General features: G+C 43.5%; 1 protein-coding gene across 1 annotated transcript in view; it reads right to left on the bottom strand.

Moving 5' to 3' along the window:
* Positions 1–3,324: 3,324 nt before the first annotated feature.
* Positions 3,325–13,916, bottom strand: part of RPN1 (ribophorin I) — a 23,558-nt gene continuing 12,966 nt past the window's right edge. The window contains exons 4-10 of the mRNA XM_006763211.2: positions 13,735–13,859; positions 11,590–11,782; positions 9,905–10,004; positions 8,033–8,171; positions 7,663–7,782; positions 5,021–5,266; positions 3,325–3,738 (exon numbers count right to left, since the gene is read on the bottom strand). Of these exons, the coding sequence (XP_006763274.1) occupies positions 3,556–3,738; positions 5,021–5,266; positions 7,663–7,782; positions 8,033–8,171; positions 9,905–10,004; positions 11,590–11,782; positions 13,735–13,859 (1,106 nt within the window). The 3' untranslated portion in view covers positions 3,325–3,555. The remainder of the gene's footprint in view (positions 3,739–5,020; positions 5,267–7,662; positions 7,783–8,032; positions 8,172–9,904; positions 10,005–11,589; positions 11,783–13,734; positions 13,860–13,916) is intronic.

Genomic DNA, 13,916 nt, shown 5'->3' with positions numbered 1-13,916 from the left:
CCTTAAAGCCATCCTACCAAGTAGCTAATATAGCACTGCTTCGTTTTACAAATGAGGGAACTGATGCCCAAAGCCTTGCCTACGGTCACAGTGGAAGGCAGTATTCGGATTTCCACGCAGACCCTGACTGCAGGGCCCCACTACTGAAGGAGTGTCCTCTCCCAGACTAAGTCCCCGTCCTTCCAATGTCCTTTTGACCGCATACCTCACGTTGTCCACAATCATTTTCTCTCCTCTATGTTCCGCCTCCGATTTTCCACTGAATCTTTCCCACTAGCATTTAATACGAATCTCTTCCATCTTAAAATTTTCAGCTGCACATTCTTCTAATAGCTACTCTGGTCTCATCCCTTTCACAACTAGATGTGAAATGCAGTCAGTATTCAAAAGGAGCCCTACCTGGTTTGGCTCAGTGGATGGAGCGTCGGCCTGCGGACTGAGGGGTCCCGGGTTCAATTCCGGTCGGGGGCATGTGCCTGAGTTGCGGGCGCTTCCCCAGTGGGGGATGTGCGGGAGGCGGCTGCTCGATGTTTCTCTCTCATCGATGTTTCTAACTCTCTCTCCCTCTCCCTTCCTCTCTGTAAAAAATCAATAAAACATATTTAAAAAAATAAAATAAATAAAATAAAATAAAAAAGGAGCCTCACCTCAGGCCAATCCCATTCCTAACGTTCAACCAAGTTCTAAGTCACCAAAGAATGACTTCAATGACCCATTCTAAAACCAACAGACCTCTCCCATTCTTACTTTTGCTTGGAAACTCACAGCAGCAATGATTGCTCTTCCTTGAAACATCTTTCCACTTGGCTTCCATGACACCACATGGTCCAAGCCTTTCTCTTGCCTCAACGGCCACTTTCTCAACTTGTGTGCAGTGGTGTACTCCAAGAAGCCACTATACTTTAAAGTCCTAATGTTCAGGACTTTACTCAGCACCCTTCCTAGGCACCCTCACCCACCCCAACCGCCATTTCACCATTTCCACAGCCATCTTCATGCTGAACGACCCCCACATTTATCATTTCCATGCCATTCTGAGCTGCAGGACTAAATATCCAACTGCCCATAGACATTCCCACTTGGATGTCCTTAGAACACCCACCTTACCATGTCTGAAACCACTCATCATTATCTTCCTCAAACCTGGCCTTACAGATCTTCCCATATTAAATGAATGGCACAATCATCCCTCAACCCACCACACCAATATTTAAGCTATTCATTCATTCAGTAAGCCACCTACTATGTGTAATACACTGATCTTAACATCTAGCTGGTAATGTAAGGGTAAGCATACCAGACAAAACTCGGCACTATCAGAGCTAGTCCATTAATCACACATTCTAACTGTGCAGTATGATGTGGAGACAGAACAAGAGGGTACAATAGGATTTGATTGAGTCTGAGAGGTCCGAGAAGGCTCCCATGAGACAGAAGCTTTAAACTGTTACCTGAAGGATGCATAGGAATTAACTAGGTGAAGACGAGGTGTATATACCAGAGAAGAGTGGGAGAAAGCATGGCACTCCTCTAGCACTGCTCATTGCCCATCTACCAGTAAATCTCTCAAATCCATCCACATTGGCACATCACCACCCTTGCCCAAGCCATCACCTTTTGCCTAGATTACAAGAGGCTCTCAGGTTTTCCCCCACATCCTCCAGCCTTCAGTAGTTCATTCTCAGCCCGAAATATAAATCTAAGCATGTCTCTCACACACTCGTCCGTCTTCCCTTCCTTTGAGGATAAAGCCAAAAGCTTTAACAAACGTATACAGCCTTACCCTGTTCTATACTTTTCCTCTGCAGCCCTTGGTTGTACCCTGTCCACCTGACTCTCTGCATTCAACTTCATGCCAAGCCCCAGGCTGCCCCAGGGCTTTTGCCCATGCTATGCTCTCTACCTGGAACACTCTCCGCTGCACCCTCCCCTGCCATCTGTGTAACTCCTCCAGAGCTCAACTCAAAAGTCCCTTCCCTCCCTGGCCGGTTTGGCTCAGTGGATAGAGCGTCGGCCTGTAGACCGAAGGGTCCAGGTTCGATTCAGATCAAGGGCACGTATCTCAGTCATAGGCTCCTCCCCAGCCCAGGCCCTGGTCAGGCGTGTGCAGGAGGCAACCACTCGATGTGTTTCTCTCACATCGATATTTCCGTCTTTCCCTCTCTTCCACTCTAAAAATCAATGGAAAAATATCCTCCGGTGAGGATTAAAAAAAAAAGTCACTTCCTTCGATGAAACTTCCCCCAGTTCCTTTGCAGATTAAGTGTCCAGTATATAACATCAGAGGACCCTTTCCCCTTTCCTCACAAGGTTTTGTCAGTTTGTAATTATGAAATTGTATTTGATCATTTTACTATCTGTCCTCCATAAGAATCATTCTGCTTTGTTCATCATCATTTCTTTAGTGCCCAATAGAGCATGTGATGAAGAATAGATAATCAAAAACTGCAAGAACAGAGCCCTCACTTCCTCCACACTGTTCTTATGAAGGCCACTTCACCTTTATGGCCTCACTGTTCTAATATATAACCAACTAGTGGCTCGGTGCATAGATTCATGCACATTGAAAGGAAATTGATTAGAAGATTCATGCAGTAATTACGTTGCTGCAAAAAATTACATCAAAATAGTATATATAGTATCTATAATAGTAAAAGTATAATATGCTAATTAGACCAGACATCCTTCCAGACGTCCTTCCTTCTGGACAAAGCCGTAGTGGGCGGGGGCCACGGCAGAAGTGGCCGCCATGGCAGTGGGGGCCAAGGCACTTACACAAATTTCGTGCATCAGGCCTCTAGTAGTATTATAAAATTAAAACATGCATGCGATTGGTGCCAGCAAGAGCTTTATATGTATCGCATATGCACAAGTCAAATTGCACGTCATATGTACCAGTCAGTCGGTCAGACATATGTTCGGTCGGTCACTTTGCCTTTTATATATATAAATAGATACTTACACTTGTATACACCCTTGCTCTAAGGAGTAAGTCCATTATTTAATCAATAAAAAGCACTTGATAAAAGCATTATGCTCAAGAAGTTATGAGAGATGTCAACAGGACAAAACAAATGTTTCACAGTCCCTGTTTTATTTTCTTTTGTTCACACATGTTTTAAAAAACATGCATACACTTGCAAAATACTCCAACATCAGGAATTAAAAGGGCATAAAACAAGGAGCTTACAGGCTTGAAAGAATATCCTAGGCTTCAGAATAAAACAAAACCAATCAAATATTGAAAATTTATTTGTTCAAAAACACAAAGGTATTTTATTTTTAATGAAATTTAAGTTTTGATGTGTGTGTGTGTGTGTGTGGTTTCAGTTGTTTGTTTTTAAATTTTTTTTAAAGGAACAGTTTAGGGGGAAAAACTAAGCTTTTTGTTTTGTCTAAGGCAGGGCCTGGCTTCTCTTCCTTGAAGGCCTTTTATAAAACGCAGATGCCAGCATTCACTGGCCTCAACGTTCATCCCCCCACCCACACACACACACACACACACCTGCCGTAAGTGCAGCACCCTGGGCTCACCCAGTAGACAACTGGCAGAGCCTACAGAGCATCCAGGATGTGGTCAATCTTGGTGACCAGCTCCTGTCGCTTTCCTGAGATGAGCTTTTCATTCTCGATATACGTGTCTTTCTTGAGCTTGCCAGCCACCAGCCGCTCAGCTTCCACTGCCGACTTCAGCACCAGCTCCTTGACCTGTGCATCCAGTTTCTGCATTTCGCTCACCTAGCCAAGGCAAGAGCAGGGCAAGGCTTGAGAGTGGTCCTCTCACCCTCATTCAGCAAGGCTCACCACCTCCCATGCCAACAGATTCCAGAACTCCCAGGCCACAGGGGCTGATTGTGAAGGGAGACAGGCTTGGCTTCAAATACCAGCCTCAACCCACTCACCCCCCTCACAAACCCTGTTCCTTCAAGCTCCGACCCTTGTGAACAAAACCCTTCACCATCCCTGGGCCTTAGCTGTAGAAGAGGATTGCAAGAAATGAATGGGAAAATATGTAAAATCACTTAAACACGGCGGTGCCAGGCATACAGTAGGTACTCAAGGAACATTCATTCTCTTCCCTTTGATTATCAAATTAGGTGCAGAAATTCACATAGGCAAAGGACCACTGGCTGGGGTGTGATATTAGATCTGAATGACTCCTGTGTTATCACCAAATCGATGTCAGATTGAGGACTTTTATACCCCCATTCACTCAACATTCAACAAATATTTAGTGAGCCATAGTGCTAGGCATGATTCTAGGTTCTGGAAAAAGCACTAAAGACAGATAAGGCATCTGCCCTACAAGAAGCTGACAGATTATTAATACTTAAGCACACGAATAAACAGTTTTAGAAAATGGTAGCTGCTATAAAGAAAACAGCACAGGATAAGGAGAATGCTGGGGCGTGGCACATGGAGATTGTGGTCCGGAACTCTAAAGGACACCTCCAGGGGGAGGGGAGGTTCCCCTCCTCATTTATAGGTCACAGGAACTCACACAGCATGTCCTAGGCAGGATTCTCAGCCCTTTACATCAAGCATGTCAAACTTATTTCACACTCACAACCACTATGAGATAATACTAATAGCATTCCAGTTTACAGCAACTGAGGTACAGAGTGCGATAACAGGCCTAGGTTTACAAAGTCTGAATCAGAGCCTGGACTTAACCCCTCTTCTAAGTCTGGTTCTTCTCACGTGGTTCAGACTGGCTTCCAAGGAGGAAGCAGCTGCTGTCAGTACCAGCTGTGAGGACAGACAGGCTATATAATCTAGGAGAGTTTTCCCCACACCCAGCCCAGATCCAAGACACCCAAACTTTCTGTTCCACCACAAGGATAGACACAATGCCACTGGGTGCAGTATCACACCACAAGCCAGCGGTGAGCAAGAGCTGCCTGGTGGCTGACCCAGACAGAGCAGCTATATGATGCTCTAGTCTAGATAGTGGGGTGCAACCCTCGAAGATGGGATATGGCAAGCAACGAGCCAAGCGACAGCAGTGACAGACACCTACCTTATCGCACAGGTCAGAGCCCTCCGTCTTCAGCCTGGACTGCAGCAGTGCAATCTCACTGGTCAAGGCTTTGTGTTCCGTCTCCAGGCTCTTCTTGCCACTGTTGAGGGTGGACACATCCCGGGACTGCTTATACCTATTGACAGTCTCGTCAAAGTGACGGTAGAGACCTAGTCTCTTATTGACCAGGGTCAAGACCTGCTCTGTGATGCAAGCCACCTTCATCCTGGCTTCCGCAGCCGGATCCTGGAGGAGAGACAGTATAAGACGAAACCAGGCCTGAACCCACTCCAACCTTCACCTCCAAACATCACCCACTACCAGCTGTGCAAACAAAAAAAGCCATCTTCTTGGGAAGTCAGAGAATCAAACTTGTACTAACACTGAATCTGGGCCAGTTCAGCAATGGGAAAGACTGGGGACATGAACATGAAACAGATGTTCACTTCAAAGTCCACCAGGGCAGACAAACAGATATACTAATGCCAGAGTGCACCATGAAAGACATAAGGTGCTGAGGAGAGAGAAATCTCAGCTCAGGTAAGGGCAAGATTCCAGGATGTCCAATATGTCTCTCCTTAAAATACTTCAAGGGAGCACTAACTGGTTTGGCTCAGTGGATAGAGTGTCAGCCCGTGGACTGAAGGGTCCCAGGTTAGATTCTGGCCCAGGACACACATACCTCGGTTGCAGGCTCAATCCCTGGCCCTCTGGTCAGGTGCATACAGGAAGCAACCAATCAATGTGTCTCTCTCACATCGATGTTTCTGTCTCTATATCTCCCCCTCCCACTCTCTCCAAAAATCAATGGAGCCCTAGCCAGTTTGGCTCTGTGGATAAAGCGTCCGCCTGTGGACTGAAGGGTCCCAGGTTTGATTCTGGTCAAGGGCACATGCCCTGGTTGCAAGCATGATCCCCAGTAGGGGGTGTGCAGGAGGCAGCCAATCAATGATTCTCTCTCATCACTGATGTTTCTCTCTCTCCCCCCGCCCTCCCTTCCTCTCTGAAATCAATAAAAATATATTCAAAAAAAGAGTTAATATCACCAACACTAGGAACTCCTGATGTGACACACTACAAATGCAGCATCACTATATAGTGTTCTTGCCAAAAATGCGTAATCTGAATTTAATCAGGAAGAAACATAAGGTAAATGTAAACTAAGGACAGTCTACAAACTTCAAAAGGTCTCTAAACTTCAAATATGTCAAGGTCATTAAAGACAAAGAAAGGCTGAGGAACTGTGCCAGATTAAAAGATACTAGGGGTGCTGAAACCGGTTTGGCTCAGTGGATAGAGGGTTGGCCTGCGGACTGAAGGGTCCCAGGTTCGATTCCGGTCAAGGGCATGTACCTTGGTTGCAGGCACATCCCCAGTAGGGGGTGTGCAGGAGGTAGCTGATCAACGTTTCTAACTATCCCTCTCCCTTCCTCTCTGTAAAAAAAATCAATAAAATATATTTTTTTAAAAAAAGAGAGAGACTAGGGAGCTCTGATAACTAAATGAGCTGCATGATCCTGAATTGGATTCTGGAATATGAAAAATAATTGTTATAAAAGTTATCACTGGGATAGTCAGCAGCATTTGGACATGAACTGAATTACATTTCCTGAATTTGATCATTGCATCGTGGTTATGTAAGAGAATACCCTTGCTCTCAGGTTGCATACACGCTTAAGTATTCAACAGTAAAGGAGCACAAATGTCTGCAAACTTCTCAAATGGTTCAGAAAAATAATGATGTATAGAGGTCAAATGTTAACTGCTATGTCTAGGTGATGAGTATACCAGTACAGAGTTATTTTTATCTTTCTTGTAATGTTTCTATAAATGTAAAATTTTTTTAATCAATAAAACAAAAGCAATTTTGATAGCTTAAAAGATAGGGTTGCCGAGACCGGTTTGGCTCAGTGGATAGAGCGTCGGCCTGCGGACTGAAATGTCCCAGGTTCGATTCCGGTCAAGGGCATGTATCTGGGTTGCGGGCACATCCCCAGTAGGGGCTGTGCAGGAGGCAGCTGATCGATGTTTCTCTCTCATCGATGTTTCTAACTCTCTATCCCTCTCCCTTCCTCTCTGTAAAAAATCAATAAAATATATTTTTTAAAAAAAGATAGGGCTATTTCATAATAAAACCTAGACTCAACCCTTCTGCATGACAAAGTTTGTTAGCAACTATCCCAACTGCACCACCTTGAGCCTTGGGCAGCCTTACTGGTTTATGGAACCAGCTGGATCAACTTTTTTGCTTACTTTTATACTACTGCTACCCACAAGTCCCCGTGAGCCCTCTCTTCTGTCCCACAGACTGTTCCCGCTGGCTGAGTGCCCTGCCCACCTTTTCTGCACCTCACCTACTCAGGGTAGCCTTTTGGGCCCTTAAAAGTACACACTGTGTCCGCTGCCCTGATCCCACAGTACTCATTCACCATTAGCAACCTGTGCGTGCTCCATGATCACAGCAACAAAAACAAGGTTATCTTTACAGAAAGGATTAGCAGAAGCCACAGGCAGCAGAGAATCTTCTGGGCTACAAGGTGCTACATTGGTATACTGTGATGACTAATGCTCAGTAAAGCTAGTGAAACACATTATCAAGGGTGCAAAATGACAAACTGACAAGAAGAAAGACACAAGGGTACCTTTGTGATAGAAAAATCCAATCTGACATAGATGATGACTGTGAAGAACAAGATGTAGAAAGCAGCCACTACCAGCAGGGGCTCCTGCAGCATGAGCACCTTGTTGAATGTATAGTGCACCTGGGGGGGAGAACCAAGAAGATGGGTTGTGACAGGCCTACACGGACTCAGAAACCTGGGAGCCAAAAGGGGCTTCACCAAGCCAACAATCATCCAGGGTGCCCCACACCCCACCTGCCCAGCCCTACCCACAGAGGATGCTATGTTCAAACCACTCCAGCCTGAGGAGGGAAAGATAGGCAAGACCTGGCCCCCAGCACCCATTCTCTGTGAACGGAGGCATAGGAGACAGAAGTGTGGAGTCACGTACCACAATGTCCTGAATGTGCTGTTCTACCAGATTTTTTTTGTAGGCAACAATCACAGGGCGGCCAAATGTGTCCAGGTAGGTGTAGTGCAGCTCATCTGGGGCACGGCTGATTTCATAGGGACTGTCAACTTGGATGTTCCTGGAGGCAGATGGGAATATAATATAGCCTCAGACAAACTGCACTGACCAACTAGGTTTATTTAGGGTTAGAAAATTCCAAGGCTCAATCCAGGGGGCCTTTCAGGGTCACTAAGTTCACACTCCACTCTGCTCCCCTACCAGCACCAGGAACACCTGACCACCTGAGGCAGCTGACCCACTGCCAGAAAGTCCTGACTATGAGACCATTCTTCTGCTAAGGCAACAACTGTCTATCTCCCTGCAACCTGCACTCATAAGGGCTCACCACTACTGGCCCACCCCTTGGAATCACAGAGATCACAGAACTGTGTGCATTCTACCCAACAAGAGCCTCTCAGGGACTTGAAGAGGCTCCTGAAAAGTTACTCCAAATGGTCTGTCTCTTCACAGACTGGAAATTTGTTACAGGGCATAGTTGGACATGTCCTGCTTTTGCCTACACACACTCATTCTCCCTTCTCCTAGTCAACAGCACTCTAGTTTTACTTGGAAGAACTACCCATTCCCCAACTGAATGTCTTCCACAGGAAGAACAATCAAGGTGCCTCTCCTTCTGGTGATCAGAGTAGACAAATAACCCAAGGAGGCCAAGTAGATGTTTCCCTTTAAAATGAATCAAGAGTAAAATGACAAAAAGCCTACAAAAAGGTATTTGTTGCTCACGCCAAGGGCAGGTGCCCCTGTGTGTGTCCATCAGTTTTAGCCAACTGGAGTCCTGGAGATACTCTGGCTCTGGCTTTCCTCAGCCTATGCTGTCATTTTAGGATATCCAGTATTCTTCCAAGTCCACTCCTTTCTGCTTAAATTGACCAAAGACAGCTCCTACACCTTGTAACCATGGAACGCTAATACACCATCTGAGATCCTCTCCTCTCCCTCCTGTGCCCACCTTTTTGAACCTGGTCTATGGAACCCATACCCTTCTTCATTCTTTTTTTTTTTCTTTTTAATATATCTTTATTGATTTCAGAGAGGAAGGGAGAAGGAGAGAGAGAAATATTAATGAGAAAGAATCATCAATCGGCTGCATCCTGCACACCCCCTACTGGGGATCGAGCCTGCAACCCGGGCATGTGCCCTTGACGAGAATCAAACTTAGGACCCTTCAGTCTGCAGACTGATGCTCTATCCACTGAGCCAAACAAGCCAGGGCTCTTCTTCATTCTATTAACACAGCACAAGGGCTGCCTGACTGTCCTGACTTTGAATTATTTCCTATTGCAGATCATCCCATCAGATTCAGGCCATCATTGTGGCCTGCTAAGGTGACTTTGGAGACTGCTCCTGTCACACAAAAGCAGTGTTTGAGGAATATTTCATAAATAAATCTTGTTCCCTCATCTGAATCTAACTTTTCCACTTAAACTCCAGTCAAAAGGTCCCTACAGGCTTCTGTCAAAGATATATACTGACAACCGGCCAGCGTGGCTCAGTGGTTGAGCATTGGCCTATGAACGAGGAGGTCACAGTTCGATTCCCAGGCACATGCCTGGGTTGTGGACTCAATCCCCAGTGTGGGACGTGCAGGAGGCAGCCAATCAATGATCCTTGATGTCTCTCTCTCTCTCTCTTCCTCTCCCTTCCTCTTTGAAATCAATAAAAAAATATATATATATTTTAAAAACTATATACTGAGCACTTACTCTGTGCCTCCTCCACACAGATTTGCTTTGAGTAACCAAGGGCACCACCACAGAAATGGGAACAGAGGAAAGGAACAGTCACACTCACCTGGCTCCTTCGGGCAAGATGATCTTCACAGTCAGAGAATCTATCACTTGCTCATCAAACACGTGGTCCACAAACCTCATTTTCAATGCATACTGGTCACCTGAAGGATCAAGCAAACACAGGCAATGATGTGAAAAACTAAGAAAATAGGACAGGGGAAAAGGGGAGTACACTCCCATCTTACACAGAGGAGTAAAGATGCTATCTGAAGTTAATGCACTAGGAGACTCTGGAAGACAGAGGTGGTGGTAGCAGCATAGATTTGGGGTTTTCCCCAATTTCCACATAAAGACAGAGCAACTAGATAACAAAGTAAAAAACCCATGGACCATATTCACAACAAAACTAGGTAACATGGCATCTCTACAAACCCCAAAATACAAGGGGGTGTAGCCCACAAAACACCAACAGCCACACGACCTACACATTATTAGGGCCTGTAAATGATAAAGCAGAAGGAAGCAACTGGGTAACTGATAGACCTGAGGAAAGAAGAGCCCCTGATAGACAATAGTGTTCACTTGAGAGTACGGCAGGCCAGCTGGAGAAGACAACTAAAACTCAAGAGTCTTACACCCTGCACAGTGGGTAAGTAAAACGGGCGGCAGAAGATCTGTAAGTCTAGAGCAGTCTAGTCCCTGAGCACTTTGAAAAGCCCACCAGAGCTCCCCTGCCAGGGCAGTACCCTACACGGATGAAAAACTGCTGGAGTAGAACCAAAAGCAAGCATAATGGGGACAACAGAGCTACAGGAAAACAAAGCCAGAGAAAGCTCAGAAAGCAAGCCACCGTATTTTTTAATATTACACTAAACAACAGAGAATTGGGCAATTATAATTATTCCTCCTAAAAGTTCACATTAAAAATGAGCAACAGAAAAGTATCAGACTCCCCCTTTTGTATTAAGTTATATTTTAAAAACTTGTCAACTATAATTAAAAATAATTTTTTAAGTTACAAAAAAAAAAATCCCTAGAGGAAATGAAAGCAAACCAGAAGACATGCCCACAAAACCAATCAAATTTGTTCCTACTATTTCAAACAAGCTAAAGATTATGAAAATGACACAAGTTATAAAAAAATATATGAATCAGACTTACAGAAATTCAGAAAAGTTTCACAACTCAGGAAAAAAATTAGAAATAAAAGAAAAAAATCATTTTATAAATGAAGGCTAACCGAGAAGGAATGTGAATGAATAAACAGATAATGCCTTATGATAAAAAGTAAAAAGAAGTTTTATTTTTTATTTTTTAATGTATTTTTATTGATTTCAGAGAGGAAGGGGGAGAGAGAGAGAGATAGAAACATCAATGAGAAAGAATCATTGATTGGCTGCCTCCTGCACGCCCCCGGCTGGGGATGAGCCTGGCACGTGTCCTTGACCAAAATAGAACCCAGGACCCTTCAGTCTGCAGGCCGACGCTCTATCCACTGAGCCAAACCAGCTTTGGCAAGAAGAAAAGTTTTAAATGAAGAAAAGATTCAAGAGAAAATGCCAAAGATTCAACCCCCACTGAGCCACGCCGGCCTGGCATAATATCTCAGCCTTTTTAAGAATGATAAGAAAATATTCTTTCTCCCCATCTAGAAGGACTGGCAATTGTGAAATAATAGTAATAATAACTGCAAGAAATTAAAGAAAAAGATGGCTCTCCATTCTCCACTCCCTTACTAAGACTGACCCAAATTATAGAGGTACTCATAGCTTGGGAGGTTGTAACCAACGATGTAATGGGTCTTCCACCCTCCAAAAAGAGGGAAACGAGGCCGGATTTCCATCTCTACAGAGTCGTCTAAAACAAGGAGGTGGCTGGTGGAAACATTGCCAATCTCATCCCGGTAATAAACATCCTGGGCAGCAGCGGGAAGAATGGTCTGCAAGAGAATGAACATACATTTTTCAGAGGAATTAATCCTAAATAGAGAAATACTTTCTGCACCAAAATCTTCATCCCAGTACTACTCAATTAAAATAGTCCCCAAACTATAAACAATCTAGAGCAGTGGTGGCGAACCTACGACACACGTGTCAGAGGTGACACGCGAACTCATTTTTTTGGTTGATTTTTCTGTTAAATGGCATTTAAATATATAAATATCAAAAATATGTCTTTGTTTTACTATGGTTGCAAATATCAATAAATTTCTATATGTGACACGGCACCAGAGTTAAGTTAGGGTTTTTCAAAATGCTGACACGCCGAGCTCAAAAGGTTCGCCATCACTGATCTAGAGGCTAACTTTTCCCCCACGGCTTCAAAATGTCTCGATATCAAATCTACTTCTAAAAAAGTCAATAGTCAAATTCTTCTATAAGTAGATAATAAAGAGAATAATAATTACCTAGACAGAACAAAGGTAAAAACATCTGAATGTTATTTTACACAGGGAAACTAAAGATGGAAGAAATTACATCAAATAACTGGGAGACAGGCAAGGTTATAGAAAGGTTTTCTCCACATTACATTCTTTATTGTAGCTTCCAAACCTGGAAGCATATTTTGATAATCAAGGGGAGAAAATGTAATATATTTTTCATACAGCGAACCCTTCTGTAATATATAAGTACATGAAAATGCTTATAAGATTTCATTTGTAAGGCAAAAAAGATAAAACTATATATAAAATATGATCAATTACTTTTTTTTTTTAATATATTTTATTGATTTCTTACAGAGAGGAAGGGAGAGGGATAGAGAGTTAGAAACATCAATGAGAGAGAAACATCGATCAGCTGCCTCCTGCACACTCCCTACTGGGGATGTGCCCGCAACCAAGGTACATGCCCTTGACTGGAATCGAACCTGGGACCCTTGAGTCCGCAGGCCGACGCTCTATCCACTGAGCCAAACCGGTCAGGGCTCAATTACTTTTTTTATTTATAAGACGAAAAGATAAAACTATGTATAAAGTATGATCAATTGGTTTTTTTCAAAAGAGTGTAAAAAAATATTAAAATGTCAGCAATTTTAATTATGAAGGGTAGTATTATGTTTTTCTTTTTTCTATTTAAATTTTCTTTAAAAAAAACATGACCTAGTTATATAAATGAGGGCATTTTTTATACGCATGTGACTAGTAAAATTTTTCTTGTATATGTATATATATTTTCTTATACAGAGGTAAATATTGCCTCTGCCTATTTACATATACATATACACATTTTTTTAATTGATTTCAGAGATGAAGGGAGAGGGAGAAAGAGACAGAAACATCAATGATGAGAGAGAATCACTGATTGGCTGCCTCCTGCATGACCCTACTGGGGGTCAAGCTCACAACCCAGGCATGTGCCCTTGACAGGAATCAAGGTGGGGACCTTTAGTCCACAGGCCAACGCTCTATCCACTGAGACAAACAGCTAGGGCTCATTTATTCTTTCAACAAAGATTTACTAAATCTTTTCTTTGAGCTCAGCACTGGCTACAGGCTGGGAAAAACTACAGTGTCTACGACATTGCCCCAGTTCTTGTGGGAATTCAGGACTCATCCTGAAAAGGGAATCTTCCTTCCTTAAGTTAGAAAAACAAGTCCTGTGGTCTCCTATTATCACTTTATCCCACACAGATGCTGTCATCCGCATGTCATTCTGCCAGCAAGAATACTCAATTCAGTCAAACTTTCTGTAGTTTAAAACATCTGCTTCCACCTCAGTAAAAAAAAAAAAAAAAAAGATTCTTCCTCTTGGTTCTAACCCTGTCACCCAACCACTTAAACCTCAATTAATCTTAAACAACTGCCCATATTTAGCTACTTTCAAAAAGTAAATGAAAGAACAAATGATAAAGTCATAGTTTCTACCAACGTCCAAGCTTAAAACTCCATACCTTAAAAGAACGGATGGAGGATATACCACTATCGGGTTGCCTCTGGTAATCATAGCGTGAAAAAGGTCCCTTAAGCACAGCCCCTGTGTGCTTCAAGTCCACATTTTCTTCCACAGCAATATTACCCCAGTGAGAGACCTCGATGACTCGAGTCATGCTGGTGATAGTAAGAAAGTAGGTTA

This window comes from Myotis davidii, unplaced genomic scaffold (assembly GCF_000327345.1).
Source record: "Myotis davidii unplaced genomic scaffold, ASM32734v1 scaffold78, whole genome shotgun sequence".
Taxonomy (NCBI): domain Eukaryota; kingdom Metazoa; phylum Chordata; class Mammalia; order Chiroptera; family Vespertilionidae; genus Myotis; species Myotis davidii.
This window is presented reverse-complemented; position numbering and strand designations above follow the sequence as displayed.